The 21,471-nt window shown below is 45.2% G+C and overlaps 2 protein-coding genes across 3 annotated transcripts in view; one reads left to right on the plus strand and one right to left on the minus strand.

The window, feature by feature from the left end:
- nostrin (nitric oxide synthase trafficking) overlaps nt 1-5,076 on the plus strand; it is a 58,154-nt gene extending 53,078 nt beyond the window's left edge. Inside the window, exons 15-16 of the mRNA XM_055637688.1 lie at nt 1,604-1,690; nt 3,897-5,076. Coding sequence (XP_055493663.1) covers nt 1,604-1,690; nt 3,897-4,027 — 218 coding nt within the window. The 3' untranslated portion in view covers nt 4,028-5,076. The remainder of the gene's footprint in view (nt 1-1,603; nt 1,691-3,896) is intronic.
- Nucleotides 5,077-5,373: 297 nt separating this feature from the next.
- spc25 (SPC25 component of NDC80 kinetochore complex) lies at nt 5,374-21,097 on the minus strand. 2 transcript variants are annotated; one of them, XM_055637689.1, is made up of 7 exons: nt 20,949-21,097; nt 20,179-20,324; nt 13,888-13,953; nt 13,656-13,802; nt 12,328-12,432; nt 9,584-9,682; nt 5,374-6,077 (listed from the first exon to the last, which is right to left on the minus strand). In XM_055637689.1, the coding sequence occupies exons 2-7, from the start codon at nt 20,318-20,320 to the stop codon at nt 5,959-5,961; spliced, it is 678 nt and encodes a 225-aa protein (XP_055493664.1). In that variant the 5' UTR covers nt 20,321-20,324; nt 20,949-21,097; the 3' UTR covers nt 5,374-5,958. The 2 variants fall into 2 exon arrangements, with proteins under 2 accessions (XP_055493664.1, XP_055493665.1); XM_055637690.1 differs by having other exon boundaries at nt 20,179-20,327; nt 20,949-20,966.
- Nucleotides 21,098-21,471: the final 374 nt, after the last annotated feature.

The following is a 21,471-nucleotide window of genomic DNA, read 5'->3' on the forward strand; positions in this document are numbered from 1 at the left end:
CCCAGAGTAGGTGAATGGAGGACACAGGTTTAAGGTGAAGGGGGAAAGATTGAATAGGAATCTGAGAAGTAACTTTTTCACACAAAGGGTGGTGGGTGTACGGAACAAGTTGCCAGAGGAGGTAGTTGAGGCTGGGATTATCCCATTGTTTAAGGAACAGTTAGACAGGTACATGGATAGGACAGGTGTGGAGGGATATGGATCACACGCAGGCAGGTGAGACAAGTGTAGCTGGGACATTGTATGCCAGTGTGGGCAAGTTGGGCTGAAGGGGCTTTTTCCACACTGTATCACTCTAGGACTCGGATTCCAAAGTAATTTGTGGGTTCAGGTATCACCACAGTTTCTCCTCTGCTCTTGCCCTCTTGATCGAAAGCTTCAAATTGCTGAGGAGATGGAGGGTACAAGTGGTAAAGGGTAAATTGGGACTCCACAGAAAATAAAGTTGCATGATGAAACCAAGATGTTTCACTGCGAGCACTTTACTTGCAAATAAGGAGTGAAGGCAGCACACCGATTCAATGGAGGTAGAATTTTAAGACTTCATATATCGTTCTGACTACATTTTTAAGGTTTAATGTGATTAGATATTTAAAACAATAACAAATAAAGCAATGGGATTTGGACTAATTTTAGCAGCTTCTGAAGCATTGATCGTAGCATTTTAGAAAATTGACTGGACAACACACGTTTAAAGTGGGAGAGACAAAGTTGAATGGGAAAAGGATGATGGGGTGGAATATTATAGAAACATATAAAATTATAAAAGGACTGGACAAGCTAGATGCAGGAAAAATGGTCCCAATGTGGGGCGAGTCCAGAACCGGGGGCCACAGTCTTAGAATAAAGGGGAGGTCATTTAAGACTGAGGTGAGACAAAACGTTTTCATCCAGAGTTGTGAATTTGTGGAATTCCCTGCTAGGGGCTGGTGGAGTCAAGGGATATGGGGAGAAGGCAGGCATGGGTTATTGATAGGGGACGATCAGCCATGATCACAATGAATGGTGGTGCTGGCTTGAAGGGCCGAATGGCCTCCTCCTGCACCTATTTTCTATGTTTCTATATTCAGGGCATGTTTTTTGTTTACACAGAGAGGGTGGTGGGTGCCTGGAGTGTGCTGTCAGGGGTGGTGGTGGAGGCAGATATGACAGTGGGGTTTAAGTGGCTTTTGGATGGGCACATGAATATGCAGGGAATGTATGAGATGATAGCAGGTACATGGATAGGACAGGTCTGAAGAGATATGGACCAAACGTGGGAGAACAGAGGTGGACCTGGTGCTGGATACTTTGTTACTTTGTCGGTACCCTTTATGTGGCGACTATTTGCATACCTTGGGTATGCAAGCAAAGAATTTCACTGTGACTTGAGACGATAAAGTATTCATTCATTCAGGTGGGACTAGTGTAGCTGGGACATGTTGGCCGGTGTGGGCAAGTTGGACCCAAGGGCCACACTGTATCACTCTCTATGACTTTTGCAGCATTAGAAACACTCCAACCATTCTACTCCAGTCTAGTCACAATAAGTTAGTTTCAACTAGAAGTTTTGTCAGTGAGAATAAGGCCGAGCATGCACTAAGATTGTCGTTTTACTCTGCAGTAAATGACCTTATTCTGGAGATTGGAACGTGTAAGGTCCTGTATGACTATCAGGCTGCGAGAGATGATGAACTTAGCATGCAACAAGGTAAGGACTCTCGTGCCTAAGAGGTTTTACCGATAACCTCTAGGTTTAATTACTGGAGACACCCTTGAAACCAAGTGATCTGGTAGCATTGAGAGAGAATGGTATTGAATAGTGGCATTATACATAGGTTAAATACAGTGGCTCAGGCAGCATCTTTGGAGAGAAAGGACAGATAACATTTTGGGCCACGACCCTTCTTCAGACTCTGAGGAAGGGTCTAGACCTGAAACATCGGCTGTCCATTCCCTCCACAGATGTTGCTTAACCCCCTGAGTTTTTTTTTTGAAAATATTTTTTATTGGAGATAGGTACATAACCTATTACATCATTACTGTCTTACATTTTTAAATTGATAATATTGTCAGTTATTATTACATTGTCTCCAACACTTTTTGCCTTTTTCTTCATTTTTTTTTTTTTAAACTAGATAGAACTAAAGAGATAGATGAAGTAAAGGAAGAAAAGAAAGGAAAGAAAAACAAAAAAAAAGGGGAAAGAGATAGTTAAAGAAGAATGGAAAAATTTATTAAAATAAAAAACATCGTTCGAGATATGTTCGTACATTTCAGAGTGTAGCATTTCATCCAATCTTTAGCCCGAGTGCTAGTCAGGTTCCTGTGCTGAACTGTTCTGACCCTTTAAGTAATCAATAAAAGGAGACCATGTTCCAACGAATAATTCCTGTTTGTCCAACAGGGAAAATCTGATTCTTTCCACGTTTAAGGTCTCCGTCATTTCTATAGTCCACATTTTGATTGTGGGGACCGTAGGGCCTTTCCAAAATTTTAGAATTCATTTTTTTCCTGTTATTAAACTATGATCAATAAAGTTTCTTTGTGTTATTCTAAATGTTTGATTTAATTCTAATATTCCGAGTATTATTAATAACCCCCTGAGTTACTCCAGCACTTAGTGTTTTGATCAGGATTTCTGCAGTTCCTGGTGCCAGCATTGTAAGTTGGGTTTATTCCTGTCACCTGTACTAAGGTACAGTGGGAAGCTTTGCTTTGCTTTGCTGTCAGCACAGATCAGGCCACAGTGAGCACCACCGGTAATTGGAGGAGCAGCACCTCGTATTCCGCTTGGCAGTCTGCACCCTAGCGGCATAAACATTGACTTCTCCAATGTCTGGTAGCCCTTGCTGCCTCCTCTCCTCCTCCCCTTCTCAGCTCTCTTAGCTCTCGGGCTCCTCCTCTTCCTTTTTCCGTTATTCACCAATTAACCTACAACAGTCACTGTGGCGCAGTGGTAGAGTTGCTGCCTTACAGGGAATGCAGCGCTGGCCGGAGACCTGGGTTTGATCGTGACTACGGATGCTGTCTGCCCGTTCTCCCCGTGATCTGCGTGGGTTTTCTCCGAGATGTTGGGTTTCGTCCCACACTGCAAAGACGTACTGGTTTGTAGGTTAATTGGCTTGGTAAATGTAAAACAATTGTCCCTAGTGGGTGTAGGATAGTGTTAATCGCTGGTCGGCGCGGAAAGGGCCTGTTTCCGCGCTGTATCTCTAATCTAAATTAAGCTAAACCGACATATCCTGGGATGTCAGGACTGTCTTATGACGAAAGACTGGATAGACTTGGTTTATACTCTCTAGAATTTAGAAGATTGAGAGGGGATCTTATAGAAACTTACAAAATTCTTAAGGGGTTGGACAGGCTAGATGCAGGAAGATTGCTCCCGATGTTGGGGAAGTCCAGGACAAGGGGTCACAGCTTAAGGATAAGGGGGGAAATCCTTTAAAACCAAGATGAGAAAAACTTTTTTCACACAGAGAGTGGTGAATCTCTGGAACTCTCTGCCACAGAGGGTAGTCGAGGCCAGTTCATTGGCTACATTTAAGAGGGAGTTAGAGGTGGCCCTTGTGGCTAAGGGGATCAGAGGGTATGGAGAGGAGGCAGGTACGGGATACTGACTTGGATGATCAGCCATGATCGTATTGAATGGCGGTGCAGGCTCGAAGGGCCGAATGGCCTACTCCTGCACCTAATTTCTATGTTTCTATATCTTTCGGATGTGAGAGGAAACCCATGCATCACAGAGAACGTGCAAACACTGCACAGACAGCACCCGTAGTCGGGATCAAACCCAGGTCACTGGTGCTGTGAGGCAGCATCTGTGGGCCACCATTGAGCAGACACAGACACCAGAGAACGGTAGTTTTGTTTTGGGTCCAAGATGTGACTTTTGATATTTTCCCCCTCCGCAGGTGATGTGCTTAGCATTTACAAGAAAGAAGTGACCGGCTGGTGGGTTGGCAGCCTGCGAGGAAGAAAAGGCATTTTCCCAGCCACCTATGTAGAGGAAATACCGCAAGCTCACGACACATCAGAAGCATGAAGGGTTCGTGACATTCCTGCCCTGCGGGGAATCACAGGAATGAACACCCATATACTTGTGGCCCGGTAAAGAAAATACTGACGTGTGGATTTGTAACATTTAAAATCAAAACTTGTCTGTATTTTGGACACAGATTTACTACACTGTCGCTCTGCATCAGTTTTCTCTTAAAACACAGGCAAAATGTATCCATTGTGGAGGATGGTACAAATGATGCAAATGTTGTTCGGGAGGCGTGCAGACGGTGCAACTAAAATCTACATCCGGCTGAACGATTTGAACCAGGAATTGACAATCCAATGTAAATATTAAACATAAAAGGTGGGCAAGGTTAACAAAAACGTTCATTCTTAAAACATGAGGTAGGAGGAATTCACACTGATTGTTTGGTATTTCAACGATTGGCATAGATTAAGGTTTACCGTGAGATTGGAAGGCATTCAGAACCTGTTTCTATTATGAAGTGCAGGAACGTTACATTCTTCAGCCCACTCGGACACAGAGGCAGGCGTGAAAACATCATTTACAAGCAACTTGGAGAGGACTGGCATTCTCCAGGGCACTAGTATTCAGGCTCACTGACAGATCACCAGCCATTGCTGTATCCAGTGTTACTGCGCTCCACTCTACATTGCAGCCAATTCTAGGCAACATCAAGTGATAAGTGCACATCCTCAACCACTTTCAAAATATAATTGAAATACTTTTTCACGTCACAACACAAGCAAGAGATGTTTAAATTATGTTTTATTCTGTGTTTGTTTATTGTATTTCAAAGTAACACCCCATTTATATACTGTTGCCTTAAACAATTGTGTGTTCTGTTGCCTTAAACGCTTAGTTGGTCACTGTTCGCCATCAAAACAGAAGCAATATTTTACCCAAGTACACTGAAAGATAGATTAAGTAAACTGGGGTGTCAGTGACAACCCCACAGCACAATTAACCGGAGCTCAATCACAAATAAAAGTGTTAAATATCTGTTGATGCTCATACTTGCGCAAATCTTACACAAGTTCTCATTTCATGCAAGATTCGCAGGCGCTATTTCATTCTTCTAAAATCAAATTAAATGTTTTGGCACATCAGCATAATCATAAAAGAAAAACATAGAAAATAGGTGCAGGAGGAGGCCGTTCGGCCCTTTGAGCCAGCACCAATAAACATTGGCATTAATCTAGTAAAACATCTATAACAAAATGAAAAGGCACACAAAGCTGGAGTATCGGTGGAGAAAATGGACAGGTGATGTTTTGGGATGGGACACTTTTCTTTGAATCGATTGGGGGGGGGGGGGGGGGGGGGGGGGAAGGGGGGGGGGGGGGTGCGGTGCATACAGGCAGGCGAAGGATTTTTTTAGATTGATAGATGATTGGACAAAGGCCAATGACAAAAGGCCAAAAAGGTGCGAGGTAAAGAAAGGGGAAGGTGCAAAATTAAAATACCGAGCACTTAAACAAACATTAATTAAGTCTGACAGACACAAAAAGCTGGAGTAACTCAGCAGGTCAGGCAGCATCTCTGGAGAGAAGGAATAGGAGGCGTTTCGGGTTGAGACATTCTGAAGAAGGGTCTCGTTCCGAGATGTCACGTGTTCCTTTTCTCCAGAGATGCTGCCACAACCTGCTGAGTTACTCCAGTTTTTTGTGTCTATCTTCGATTTAAAGCAGCATCTGCAGTTCCTTCCCACACAGATAAGTCTCACATTTATGCAGATGGCGAAAGAAAACATTGATCAATCACAGCTGGAGCAAACTTTGACGTCAAAAGTATTTTGAATTACTGTCAGAAATGGTTGAAATTACCACTGACTTATAATCAGCAAAAATAGACAGGCACAAGAGTGTATTTACATGGTCTGTGGATGGCAAATATAATAGCCGAAGCTTACATTTCTTAAGTTGAACACAAATCACAAATGTATCTTGGAGTTACACCAGTGCAGTAAAGGCCTTCCTGACGTTTGCAAGAAATGCAGAGAAATTGTTGTTCTCCTTGAGCTTCTCCTGCAGTAGAGGCATACATTCCAGCGGAGGGTCACAGGACACGACTAGAAATGGGAAAGCAATCCAGCGTCAGTAATGGACCGTTACATTTGGAACAAACCACATCTTCCACAGTGATGGCGGGGGCTTCCCTTTTGTACAAACAACAAGCTATGGGAATGATGCGCTATGGGAACGAAGCACTTTGGGCTAATAAAAGGCGTCACGGTGGCGCAGTGGTAGAGTTGCTGCCTCAAAGCGCCAGCTGCACAGGGAGACCCGGGATCGATCCCTGCTATGGCTGCTGTCTGCACGGAGTGTGTACGTTCACCCCGTGATCGTGTGGGTTTTCTCCGAGATCTTTGGTTTCCTCCCACACTCCAAAGACGTACAGGTTTGTAGGTTAATTGGCTTGGTAAATGTAAAAATTGTCCCTAGCCTGTATAGGTTTGTTTTTTTTGTTTGTTTTTTAATTAGAAGCCGTGTACAGTAGTATAGACTGTGGCATATGACAAAATACATTTAATGTACATCTTCTATTTTTAATTTAACAAGAGAAAAATAGAACAAGAGAGAAAGAACGAAAAAGAGAGAGTGAAAGAAATAGTGATGTGTAAACCCCTAGACTAGCAGATAGTGCAGTCCACGAGTAAAAGCCTATAGAAAAGTGAGAAGACAAAAAACAAAAATACTCTTATCAGCCTGTGTAGGTCAATGTTAACATTCGGGGATCGCTGGTCGGCTTGGCCCCGGTGGGCCGAAGGGCCTGTTTCCGTGCTGTGTCTCTAAACTAAACTAAAACATGTTTCAGTATTAGTTCAAACAACAGTGACTGGAGATCAAGTGAACCAAAACATGAGACATATTTAATTTGTCTAGTATAAACAACCAAAATTGTGTTTGTTTTAATTCAAAGTACAGCTCCACCACCGACTTTCCGGCACCATTGGTTCCAGAGCCTTCCTGAATTATCCGTTTTGCTGGAGCAACAGAGGTCACAGCCTCTGTGAGTAGTCCAACGGTACCCCGGAGTGGTCTGCTGGGCCATGATACCGGTCCGCAAAGTCTGCCTCGGATGTCGGCTATGGGAGCAAATCTGCCGGCTCCGGCTGGGCCGGGGTTCAGGAGCTCCGACTGCAGGGGGCAAAGCCCCAATGAGGTTGAGATAAGTTGCCTCACCGGAATCAGGCGCCATGTTTTCTGGGGGGGAGGAGAGAGACTTCCAAGGGTGATTTCAAGTGTGCTCTCATAAATGTATCCGGATTAAAGGAGGTGTCGGATTAAAGGCAGTGCTACAATTCTCTGTATGACTATCAGGCTGCGAGAGATGATGAACTTAACATGCAACAAGGTAAGTACTCTCGTACCTAAGACTGAAAGAGGTTTTACCGATAATCTCTAGGTTTAATTACTGGAGATATCCTCGAATCAAGTGATCTGGTAGCATTGAGAGAGAATGGTATTGAATAGTGGCTTTATACATAGGTTAAATACAGTGGCTCAGGCAGCATCTTTGGAGACTAAAGGACAGATAGCGTTTTGGGCCACGAACCTTCTTCAGACTCTGAAGAAGAGTCCCGACCTGAAACATTGGCTGTCGATTCCCTCTCCATACAATTCTCCTGCTTGTCTTTAATTCAGAGTACAAGGTCAACCACATGCCACATTTTATTTTCCACCTCCGATCACTTAGAAAATAGAACAGTACAGGGACAGGCCCTTCAGCCCACGTACTGTTCCTGTTTGTGCCGAACATGATGCCAAGACCAACTCTTGCACATAATCCACTCTCCTCCATACCCTGCCTATCCAAGTCATTCAAACGCCACTATTGTAGCTGCCTCCACCACCACCCCTGACAAACGCGTTCCACGCACCCAAGACCATCTGTGTAAAAACACTTGTTTGAACTCGGGTGAATTACTGAGGAAGTACAAGGGCAGCAGGACTAACAAATCGACACCACTCTATTGAGGACAAAATAATCATTTTAGATCTACAAAAAGACATGTGGAACAAACTTCCATCTAATGTTGCTCACAATTTTGAGGGGCAATGAAAGAAGACATAAAACAATTCTAATGACAGTATGCAACTACACACAAGTTATTAACTATTCGCGGGGCACAATTCCTAGGACTTTATTCCTTGGAGCACAGGGGGCTGAGGGGTAATCTGAAAGAGGCATCATGAGGGGAATAAATAGGGTGAATGCACAGTGTCTTTTACCCAGTCTAGGGGAATCGAGAACCAGAGGACATAGATTTAAGGTGAGAGAGGAAAGATTTAATAGGAACCCGAGGGGCAACTTTTCTTTTTACACACAGAGGGGTGGTGGGTATATGGAACGAGTTGTCAAGGTTAGGAGAAAACGAGCTGTGGAAGCAGCACCCTCTCTATAACCGAGAAAAATATGGTCGTCAGGTGTGAGGTGCTCTCAGGGCTGCTGTACTTGGCGCAAGTGTGGCCTGTCCCTCCCTCCTACGCCACAGGGATCACCCGGGCCGTCTTCCAGTTCATCTGGGGGTCGAGGATGGCCCGGGTGCGATGGGGCAGATGCCAGTCAGTTGGACATTGCCGCACCATCTCTCGTTTGTGGAAATATTCTTCCGGACAAACACCCTTGACCACAAGTCCATCGGGCAGTGGTCAGCACGGAATGTCCTGCAGGCACTGCAGGGAAAGGACTCGATGGATCCGGTGGCGTGGTTCCCAGAGCAGACTGCCCAGCTTGTCTGGCAAAATGCCTCATCGCCAGAACTCACCAACAAGCACCAAGACCTGGCTTGGCTGGCGGTGAGGGGAGCCCTCCCAGTTAGATCCTGCACCGTCGGAACCTCGCTACCAGCGCACGCTGCCCCCGGGACACCTGCTATGGAGAGGAGACGGTTGTCCACCTCTTTGCAGAGTGTGGATTTGCAAAGCGGGTCTGGAGAGGTTTGCAAGGGTCCCTGCCACGATTTATTCCAAACAGCTTTGTCACAGAGGGCTCTGTGATTTACGGACTGTTTCCAGGGACACATTCAGAGACTGACATCGAGTGCTGCTGGAAGGTCATCAACTTAGTGAAAGACGCTCTTTGGTCTGCCCGAGCTTTGTTCACCACCCAGCGGAGCGAGATGTCCGTCAGGGAATGTTGCCGACTGGCCCACTGCGGACTGCAGGAGTACGTGCTGAGGTGTATGTGACTAATAAATAACCTTTGAACTCTGATCATTAATAGCCCATTGGACTTTATCTGTTTATTTATGTGTATATATATATATATATATATGGTCACACTGATCTGTTCTGTATTTATTTATGCTTACTATATTCTGTTGTGCTGAAGCAAGGCAAGAATTTAATTGTCCAATGTGGGACATGACAATAAACTCTCTTGAATCTTGAATCTCTTGAACTCCACAGCCTCACGATGCTCATTGGAGCTGTGAGAATTGTGTTATCTTTAGCTATCAGGAAACATTTAAACACAAACAACTGCTGGAATGTGACTGCAACTTCACGATGGGATGGGGTGGAGTCTGACTGCCTTTGGTTTTAAATACCATCGTTACCAACAATGCCATACCTTCATAATTCCCTTCTTCGTTAAATTTCAGTAAGAATGTAAACAGCTGCCCGGGGTCTTTGCTGTTGACGTTTTTGAAGATGAATTGCAGTTGTTCACCTTTTGACAGCCAAAAAAAATAAATAATTTGATATTAAATAAGCATGCCAAGACAATATGTCAAAAATGTGATGCGTACGTACATTCAGGGACACTGCACAGCAGAGGTCTCTTTGCGATTTTCTTTCATGGCGTACAAGTATATTTTAACGTTGATCAAATGAGAAAAGTAAACCGCGATTTAGAAACAGAGAAAATAGGTGCAGGAGTAGGCCATTCGGCCCTTCGAGCCAGCACCGCCATTCAATATGATCATCTAAAATCAATACCCCGTTTCTGCTTTCTCCCCATATCCCCTGATTCTGTGAGCCCTAAGAGCTAAATCTAATTCTCTCTTGAAAACATCCAGTGAATTGGCCTCCACTGCCTTCTGTGGCAAAGAATTCCAGATTCCCAACTCTCTGGGTGAAAAAGCTTTTCCTCATCTCAGACCAAAATGGCCTACCCCTTATTCTTAAACTGTGTCCCCTGGTTCTGGACTCCCCCAACATTGGGCACATTTTTCCTGCATCTAGCCTGTCCAATCCCTGGCCAGAATGTTATATGTTTCTATAAGATGCCCTCTCATCCTTCTAAATTCCAGTGAATATTGTACAAGCCCATTCTTTCATCATACGTCAGTCCCGCCATCCTGGGAATTAATCTGGTGAACCTACGCTGCACTCCCTCAATAGCAAGAATGTCCTTCCTCAGGGGACCAAAACTGCACACAATACTCCAGGTGTGGTCTCACCAGGGCCTTGCACAACTGCAGTAGGACCTACTCAAATCCTCTCGCTATTTTATTTTTTAAATATTGCCCTGCGGAAAGGTATAACAAGACAAAGACGTGTGGGTGTGTAGGTTCATTGGCCAACATTGACACCAAGTATAATGCCCCAAGCGTGCGCGACAGAAAAGGCGGGTGGAGTTGAATCTGAGCAAGTGTACTTTGGGAGCATGTACAGCAAGACCAAAAACCTAATTAATGGCAGGGCTCTTATTGGCATCGTTGGAGAAAGGGATATTGGGGTCCAAATCCATAACTCCCCAAAAGTGGTAACATTAGTAGATAAAGTGGTAAAGGCAGCATATGGTATGCTTGCTTTCATAGATTAGGGCATTGAGTATAATAGTTAGGAAGTCATGATGTAACTTATTGGGACTTTGGTCAGGCTGCGTTGGGAGTATTGCTTGCAGCTCTGGTCACCCTTACAGGAATGTTGTGCAGGATTCAGAGAGGGTGCAGAGGAGAATGCTGCCTGGATTAGCGAGTGTTAGCTACAGGGAAAGGTCGGACAGACTGGGATTGTTTTCTCTGGAACGCCAGGAGTTGCAGGGAGACTTGATAGAAGCAGATAAGATTATGAGGTGCATAGATAGGTCAAACGTTTTTTCCCCAGGATGGAAAAATCAAGGCAAAAGTTAAAGGAGATGTGTGGGGCAAGTTTTTTTTACCCAGAGGGCAGTGATTGCCTGCAACGCGCTGCCAGGGTTGGTGGATGACGCAGATACATTAGGGGCACTTTAGAGACTTTTGGATAGGTGCATGGATACGATAGTATTATGTTCGGCACAGACATTGTGGGCTGAAGGGCCTCTTCCGTTCCTCTAGTGTTCTCATGCACTGTCTACACAGAGCATAGAAAATGGGATAACGTAAAAATAGTATATACAGTTGGTCGGTGTGGACTGTGGGCCAAAGGGCCTCGTTTTTTTTTCAATTAAAACATGAAGTTAACATTTCAAAATTAACGAGGTTTAATTTTAGAGATACTGCATGGAAACAGGCCCATTAAGTCTGTGCCCGGCCATCGATAGTTCTATGAAGACAAGGAACTACAATCGCAGGTTTACACTAATTCTAAAGTTTGCCCCACTTCTGCATTCTACACACTAGGAATACAAGGACATTCTTGCTATTGAGGGAGTGCAGCGTAGGTTCACAAGGTGAATTCCCGGGATGGGGGGGGGGCTGTCATATGTTGATAATATGGAGCGGCTGGGCTTGTATACTCTGGAATTTAGAAGGATTAGAGGGGATCTTATTGAAACATAACAGATTATTAAGGGTTTGGACACGCTAGAGGCGGAAACATGTTCCCGATGTTGGGGGAGTCCAGAACCAGGGGCCACAGTTTAAGAATAAGGGGTAAGCCACTTAGAACGGAGATGGAGGAAAAACGTTTTCACCCCGAGGGTTGTGAGTCTGTGGAATTCTCCGTCTCAGAAGGCGGTGGAGGCAGGTTCTCTGGATGCATTCAAGAGAGTTAGATAGGGCTCTTAAACATAGGGACAAGGGATATGGGGAGCAGGCAGGAACGGGGTACTGATTGTGGATGATCAGCCATAATCACAGTTAATGGCAGTGCTGGCACGAAGGGCCGAATGGCCTATCTCTGCACCTATTGGCTATTGAGTAATTTACAGAAGCAATGAATCTACATACCCACATGCCTTGGGATGTGGGGGGAAACCGGAGCACCCGGAGAAAACCCACGCGATCACAGGGAGAACGTGCAAACTCCACATAGACAGCACCCGTGGTCAGGATTGAACCCAGGTCTCCGTTGCTGTGGTGAGGCAGCAACTCTACCGCTGCACCTCTGTGATTGCAACCAGCTTTGCAGTTCAATTTATTTTAGAGAGAAACTCCATGTTCCTACCATGCACTCTGCGGATTTCCAGACCCATTCTCTTCTTGAACATCTCTGCCGATGTATTCAGTTCCTTCAGCTTTGCTTTGTTCTCCTGCTTTTGTGTAGAAATTGCTATTTGTGGAGGGTGGGAAAAAGGCCATTACTTTCATGCCAAACAAAACCAGAAAGCACAGTTTCCAATCAACGAAAGGTATGGACACTCATTTTTTAGTTCAGTTCAGTTTAGTGATGCAGCATGGCAACAGGCCCTTCGGCCCAAGTACACACCGACCATCGTGTGAACCAACCGTTGTGTGTTATCCCACTCTCTGTTTGAAATCTTTTTGGTTGAATTTCAAATCAATTTGCATACATACAATGATAACAGACAGTGACACTCAAGGCATAACTGTGCAACAGTATGTAAGCGGCCCTCAAAGCCCTTACCCGTACCCACCTTCAACCCACCCGAATCAGGTCGGAACCAAACGGGGACAAACAACACTCACATACGTACACATCCACACAAATACATAGAGATTAACAAAACAAAATGTACTGGGGGAAAAAAAAAAAGACACTAATAACAGTAAATAAGTAGGTAATTAAATAAATAAGTGTGGGGAGGGGGGGCTAAGGGGGGAGCAGCTGCAGTAAAGCAGGACAGTGATGGAAAGCACTCATTATGTGTTATCCCACTCTCATCCACTCCCGACACACTAGGAGCAATTTGCCTACCAACCCGCACGGCTTTGGGGATGCAACAGGAAACCAGTGCACCCAGAGGAAACCCACGGCGCCACAGGGAAAACCTGCAAACTCCGCGCAGACAGCACCCGTAATCAGGATCGAACCACCTGCGCCATTGAGCTGTCCAAATAATCCATTTGATGGCACGTTTTCCATGGAGAATGGAACTGCAGATACTGGAATCCTGAGTAAAACACACAGTGTTGGAGGAAGTCAGGCAGCATCTGTAGAGGGAATGGACAGATGACGTTTCGGGCCGTGACTACTTTTCGGACCTTCATCGGGGTGGAAGATTGCAACCTTCACGTGGTCCGCCCTGTTTCGACTAATGCAATCAACTTGACGTGCACAAACGGAAGATCAAATAGAACAAGTTGTGCTACAACTTTAGGCTGTGCACGCCACATGAAAGAAGAAGACCTTCATCCATCTGAAGGACCATGACCGTAAAACGTCGCCTGTCCAATCCCTCCACAGATGCCGCCTGACCCGCTGAGTTCCTCCAGCACTTTGTGTTTTTTTTTTAAAACAACAGATTTTCCGTCTCATTTTTTGAAATTGTGATTAATTAAACCAGTTACTCCCTGAACCAGAAACATACGTACATTCCTGCTTTTTGACAAGTTCTTCTTTCAGTTGCTTGATCTTTTCTACCAATTCCTGCTTCTGCTTTTCACAACTTTGAAAGTGTTGGTTTGCGACGCGTATATCTTCCTGCATCGTCTGCAACAAGGTGCTCTGCTCAGCAACAGCTGCAGGGAAATGGCAGCTCCTGTTACACATGGGTAATTCCAGGCCAGATACAGCATTGCGGATCAGCAGTTTACGCCTACCTACCCTTTTTTGTTAATTGGACTTTATCACGCATCTGTTTCTCTTCATCATATATTTCGAGGCACCTGTCTGCAAAACAGATTAATACTTCAACACTTTTCAGGGGAAAGAACATTAATTCTTATAAATTAGCAGAGTTTAATGCAGGTAGGTGCAAGGTGGGAAGACAAACCATCGCCGGGCTTGGCAGGGCCCTGGGGAGTGTAGTGGAGCAGAGAGCTCTCGAAGTGCAGGTACATAGTTCGCTGAACATGGACAGGTGGATAGGGTGGTCAAGAAGGCTTTTGGTATGTAGGGCTTCATCAGTCAGGGCATTGAGTATACCAGTTGGGATGTTACATGACAGTCATACAAGATGTTGGTGAGGCCACATGTACTAGTATTGAATTCAGTCACCCTGCACCCGGGCCAGCGGCTGCGTCTGCAGGTCTGGGTGGGCGGCAGCTAAGACCACCCCGGGCCGCGGTGTTGAGCCGCGGGACTGTTATAACATCGCCCGGGGGGGGTATCGCCTCAGCGCAGAGGGAGAAGAGGAGGGAAGAGACTGCTGCAGACCTAAGACTTTTGCCTCCATCACAGTGAGGAGATGTTGGGTGGTCTCACTGTGGTGGATGTTAATATGTGTTTATTGTTGTTTTTTTTATTGTATGTATGACTGCTTAAATTTCATTCAGACTTCGGTCTGAATGACAAATAAAAGGCTATTCTATTCTAGAAGGATGCCATTAACCTGGAAAAAGTGTGGAGAAGATTTACGAGGATGTTGTCAGGACCTAGGGCCCAAGCTATAGGGGGAGGTTGGGCAGGCTAGGACCTTGTTCCTTGGAGTGCAGGAGGCTGGGGGGTGATCATAAGCAGGTATATAAATTCATGAGGGGAATACTGTAGATAGGGTGAGTGCACAGAGTCTTACCCAGGCTAGGGGTATCAAAAAATACAGAAGACATAGATTTATGGTGTGGGGGGGGGAAAGGTTTAATAGGAACCTGAGGGACAACTTTTTCAGGGGTATGAGACAGGAACTCCCTCAAGTTGACTGGAGTAGATTAATGGAAAAGGAACATCAGGAAAGTGGGATGTTTTTAATAAGTGTGCTAACAAGCGTTCAGGATATGCACATCCCTGTTAGTGAAGGGCAAGGCAGGCAAACGTAAGGATGGCTGGATGATGAGGGAAATTGAGGCTTTGGTCAAGAGTAAGAAGGAGGCATGGGACAGGTATAGGCAGCTGGGATCAAGTGTATCCCTGGAAAACTTTCAGGAACTAAGGACTGAGCTAAATAAGGAAATCTGCAGGGCAAAATGAGGGCAGGTGATAGGCAGATAGCATTAAGGGTAATCCCTAGAGATGATATAAGCATATAAAGGGGAAAAAGGGTAACCAGAGAGAGAGAGTAGAACCACTCAGGAATCAAAGTGGTCAACTCTGTGTGAAGCCACAGGAGATGGGCAAGATCCTCAATGAGTATTTTTCCTCTGTTTTTACCGTGGAGAAAGACAGGAGAACGTGGGATCTTGGGGCAGTCACTGGAAGTGTCTTGAGAGATGTCGCAGATGTGCTGAAAGTCCTGACGCATATGAAGGTAGACAAATTCCTGGGCCTGATCAGATATATCCGAGGACACTATGGGAAGCTAGAGAAGAAAATTTCAGGAGCCACCGCTGAGATGTACGAGTCATCGCTAAATACAGGCGAGGTGCTGGAAAACTGGAGGGAGGCAAATGTTGTGCCTCTATTCAAGAAGAGCTGCAGGGAAAAGGATGGGAACCACAGGCCAGTGAGCTTAACATCTGTGGTCGGAAAGTTACTAGAGATTATTCAGAGGGATAAGATAGACATGCATTTAGATGGACATGGAGCGATTAGCGATGATTAACATGGTTTTATATGTGGGAGGTCTTGTTTCACGAAGCTGATTGTTTTTTGATGATGTGTTGAAAAAGGTTGATGAGGGCAGAGCTGTAAATGTTATATATATATATATATATAGACTTCAGCAAGGCATTTGACAAGGTTCCGCATGGTAGGTCGCTCTAGAAGGTTAGATCAAATGGGATTCAAGTAGAGATCAGGATCAAGTCTATCCCAGGTTCAAGTGGATCCCAAAGACCCGGGTTCGATCCTGACTATGGGTGCTGTCTGTACGGAGTTTGTACCTTCTCCCCGTGACCTGCGTGGGTTTTCTCCGAGATCTTCGGTTTGCTCCCACATTCCACAGACGTACAGGTTTGTAGGTTAATTGGCTTGGTAAATGTAAAAATTGTCCCCAGTGTGTGTGTAGGATAGTGTTAATTGTTAATGTGCGGGGATCGCTGGTCGGCACGGACCCGGTGGGCCTGTTTCCGTGCTGTATCTCTAAACCAGTGGTTCCCAACGTGGGGCGTGCGCCCCACAGGGGGGCAATTTGATTTTTAAGGGGGGGCAATTGAGCGTGACTGAGGAGGTCTGGGTCCAAATTTTCAATTGTTATTTTTTTGGATTTTCCATCAGGTAAACATATGTAGTTTATGTTTCAGATGTTATTTTGAGTAAATAATTTTTTGGGGTAAAAAAGGTCTTTATTGTGTAGTTATTACATAATCCAAGGTATTGGCGTTTTAAGCTTCTTCAGCTGAAACGGAGGTCACTTTTTAAATGATAAGAATTATATATCACCACATGGGGGGGGGGGGCATCAGGATTTTAGAGGTGATTAGGTGGGGCATGGCCAAAAAAAGGTTGGGAACCACTGCTCTAAACTAAACTAAACTAAAGATAGCTGAATGGATTTTTTTTTAAATGGCTGTATGGAAGGAAGCAGAGGGTGATGCTCGAGAGCATTGAGTATAGAGGTTGGATGGTCATGATGCAGTTGTATAAGATGTTGGTGAGGCCGCATTTAGACAATTGTGTTTAGTTTTGGGCACCATGTTGTTGGAAAGATGTTGTCAAGTTGGAAGGGTGCAGAGAAGATTTACCTGTACGAGGATGTTGCCTGGGCTAGAGGTCTGAGCTATAGGGAGAGGTTGAGTAGGCTAGAACTTTATTCCTTGCAGCGCAGGAGTATGAGGGGTGAATTTATAGAGGTGTTCAAAATCATGAGAGGAATAGCTCGGGTAGATGCAGAATCTCTTGCCCAGAATAGGGGATTCGCGAACCAGAGGACGGGTTTAAAGTGAGGGGAGAAAGATTTAATAGGAACCTGAGGGGTAACTTTTTCACGTAAAGGGTGGTAGGTATTTGGAATGAATGGCCGGAGGGGGTAGCTGAGGCAGGGACTATCGCAACATTTAAGAAACGTCTAGACAGGTAAATGGATAGGATAGGTTTAGAGGGATGGGCCAAATGCAGGCAAGTGGGACTAGTATAGATGGGACATGTTGGCCAGCGGCTAACATGCGGTGAGATTCTGTGGTCCTTTTCTATCCAGATACCTGTCCAAGGGTCTTTTCAATGTTGTTATAGTACCTGCGTCATCTACCTCCTGTGGCAGTTCGTTCCACTTACCCACCACTTTTACTCAGAGACAACTTTTTCTCTAAGATGTCTCTTGGTTTCCTATTAAGTCATGACTCTCGCACCTTAAACCTGTGTCCTCTGGTTTTTGATTCCCCACAAGATTCTATACATCTCTCTCAGATCACCCCTCCCGCGCTCCAAGGAATAAAGTCCTGTCTTGCCCGGCTTCTCCCTGTAGCCGGGGCCCTCGACAACTAGCAACATCCTCGTAATTCTTCTCGTAAAACAGCATCTGCAGTACAAGAGGAATCGACAGCAGCAGACCATACACACACTAATACTTTCCTACCAAGGATCTAAACAATTTTTCAAATGATGTGGACATAATTGTGGAGTACAGGAGATTTGAGATCAGCCATGATTTAGATTTAGTTCACTTTATTTTAGTTTAGAGATACAGTGCGGAAACAGGCCCTTCGGCCCACCGAGTCGGTGTCAATCAGCGAAGACCCCCGAAAACCCACGCAGATCACGGGGAGAACGTACAGACTGCGTACAGACAAGCACCTGTTGTCGGGATCGAACCCAGGTCTCTGGTGCTGTAAGGCAACATCTCTACCGCTGCACCAATGGCCACGTGTTTGCATTTCGCATGTTCAACCTCCAGAAAGACTTCCAGATTATGAGAAGCTATGATTTGGATCATAGAAACATAGAAATTAGGTGCAGGAGTAGGCCATTCAGCCCTTCGAGCCTGCACCGCCATTCAATATGATCATGGCTGATCATCCAACTCAGTATCCCGTACCTACCTTCTCTCCATACCCTCTGATCCCCTTAGCCACAAGGGCCACATCTAACTCCCTCTTAAATATAGCCAATGAACTGGCCTCAACTACCCTCTGTGGCAGAGAGTTCCAGAGATTCACCACTCTCTGTGTGAAAAAAAGTTCTTCTCATCTCGGTTTTAAAGGATTTCCCCCTTATCCTTAAGCTGTGACCCCTTGTCCTGGACTTCCCTAACATCGGGAACAATCTTCCTGCATCTAGCCTGTCCAACCCCTTAAGAATTTTGTAAGTTTCTATAAGATATGCTTTTATGATATTATGCTTCAAGGAACAGAAATTTAAAGCTATTAGGAAAACAATTAGTGAAAGGAAGAATTTACACAACATATACCCTGTCAGTCCAGCAATGGAGTGCAAAAGAAACAAGATGCTGGAATCTTGAGCAAACCACAAAGTCAGGCAGGTATACACAAAATGCTGGAGTAACTCAGCGGGACAGGCAGCAGGTTCCTTCCGCTGCTGGGCATGGGGGGCAGGGTGTGGCAGAGATGCCCCTCAAAATAAGGGAAGCGATTCCACGCCAGTGGGCCACATGAGCGGCATGGGTGTGGGGTAAAATTGTGATTCGTGGAAACATTATTGTATGTATGTATAGCCTCCGCAAATGTCGGATGGAGTTTTGTAAGGATCATGTATTGTATATATTTATTTCTTGAATTTTGAAATTTTAAAAAATGGGACAGGCAGCATCTCTGGAGAGATGGGTGACATTTCGGGTCTGAAGAAGGGTCTCGACCCTAAACATCGCCCATTTCTTCTCTTCAGAGATGCTGCCTGTCCCGCTGAGTTCCTCCAGCATTTTGTGTCTCCCTTCGATTTTAACCAGTATCTGCAGTTCTTTCTTACACACAAGGTCAGGCAGTATCTGTGCAGGGAATGAACAGGTGACATTTTGGGTCGGGATCTTTCCAGACAGATTCTCGGTCTGAAGTAGGGCCACAGCCCGAAATATCACATGTCCATTCCTTCCACAGATGCTGTCTGACACGATGAGTTCCTCCGGCACTTTGTGCTTTGCTGCAATGAAGTACCACTTCCTATCCTTGGGATTTAAGTCTGTGATCTTCTGACTCTGCAAAGAAGTATTAACAACTGAGCAACAGCAAATGTTCACCTTTCCAAGAAAGCACTTCCCGGGAGAATTAAACTTATACTATCACGTCTATTTAAAATTAAACCAGGGAATCGAATGTTCATCAAACATTGTGCCGATCCTGTCCTACATAGCTACTTTAAAAGATTTTACTTTTTCATGTTCATAAGTTGCTAGACTCTGACTAAAGAAATTCCTCCTTATCTCCTTCCAAAAGCTATGTTTTTTTATGCTGAGGCAACGACTTCTGGTCTTAGACTCTCCCACTCGTGGAAACAACCTCTCCACATTCACTCTATCCAGCCCTTTCACTATTCGGTAAGTTTCAATGAGATCCTCCCTCATCCTTCTCAACGCTCGTCATGTTCTAACCCAATCATTCCTGGGATCATTCTCATAAACCTCCTCAGAACCCTCACCAGTGCCAGCACATCCTTCCTCAGATACGGGGCCAGGAACTGCTCACAATACTCCACATTCTGAGGTTAATTTTTGCATACTGGAGGAGCCATTTGTGTTTAGGCTAGCTACGGTTGGCACATTATATTATTTTGTCTAGATATATCTTACAGTATTATTTTAGACACTTGGGGCGGTCATTAGAGTTACAGAGTGGCGTATATGGGCATAGAGGACAGGAAGCGACAGACACACGGAGGGAGAGCATACAGTTTTCGTCAGACCGGGGAGAACAGCCAGCTACAACTTGTATGCAGAATAAGGAAAGCCTGGTACATTCATGTCTTTGTTTGTACTGGATATAACGATTGGAAGTTCTGTTCTATTTGGTCTGTGTAAGACCACACGAACTTACTAATGGCAACGGAAAAGAGGGCAACGGAAAAGTGGACAACGGTAGTCGGAAATTTGCCATTACACATACAGTAGATATGGCAGCAAAATGCAGACTGTACCTCTGGTGATTTTCAAGGATTCTCCATATCTCGATTTGAATCCTTCGGGATTACAGCTCTCCCACAAACTAAAAAATTTTGCTCTGGTTTCACTCAGCTTTTCATCCAGCTGACTTTGCATATCTTCTTTAAAATTATCCATCGATCTACGGCAAGTGTATAAAAAGTTATTTCACATTTACAAAACGGGAGGTATCGAATTTGTTAAGATGTGTAGACCAACACATAGCAACAGATGCTGGTTAATACACAAAGGGACACAGGATGCTGGAGTAACTCAGCGGGTCTGGCAGCATCTCTGGAGAACGTGGATAGGTGACGTGTTGGTATGAGACCCTTCTTCAGACTGATTGGTAGGGAAGAAAACTGGAAAAGGAGAGAGGCAGAGCAAGGCGTGGCAGGTAATAGCTTGACACTAACGAGTGGAGGGTTAGGATTGTAACAAAGCAAGAGATGAGAACAATATGTGTGGGGCAGGTGTTAAGGGGGGGAGGGAGAGAGGGGGATGGAGAGAGGGGGAGGGAGAGAGTGTGTGTGTGTGGGGGAGGGGATGGGGGAGGTGTGTGTGTGTGTGGGGGGGGGGGGGTGTGTGAGAGTCTGGAGAGAAGGGTCCAGATCCAAAGCGGGCCATTCCCTCCATAGACGCTGCGTGACCCACTGAGTTACTCCAGCACTTTGTGTCTGGCTCAGATGGATAATTCCAGACTGTACACACACACTCCCCTGCACTCTACACACTCCACCACCGTCCCCTTCACTCACTCACTCACCTCCCGCTTGAATTTGCCGCCAATCTTCAACCCGCGGAGACGGAGCGACCGCTGGCGGAAGTGCTCGGGGAAACCGGAAGTAGAGAGCGAGCGCGCGCATCTAGAGCGAGGGAGAGAGAGAAAGGAGTGGAGATGGAGAGAGGGAAGGAAGGAAAGAAAGAAAGAAAGAAAGAAAGGGGAAGGATGGAAGGAAAGAAGGAGGGAGGGGGGGAGGGGAAGAAAGGAGGGAGGGAAAGAAAGAAAGGAAGAAGGGAAGAAGGAAAGGAAGGAAGGGTAAATAACTGCAGGTGGTGGAAATCGGACATCAAGCCAGAAGAGTATGCGGGGAGGAACTGAAGGGAGTAAACAGAGAAACTAAACAGGACAACAGTAAAACGTACGATGACCATGATCAGAGAGAGACAGAGTTACTTGAAGTTAGAGAAATCAAACATACTAGCAATGTTACAAAATTTTGAGATTTAAAAAATCAAGTCTGCAATTTATCCCATCAGATAAAGCATAACAATAAGTTTAATTTGAC

The sequence above is a fragment of the Leucoraja erinacea genome, chromosome 7 (assembly GCF_028641065.1).
Source record: "Leucoraja erinacea ecotype New England chromosome 7, Leri_hhj_1, whole genome shotgun sequence".
Lineage (NCBI taxonomy): Eukaryota > Metazoa > Chordata > Chondrichthyes > Rajiformes > Rajidae > Leucoraja > Leucoraja erinaceus.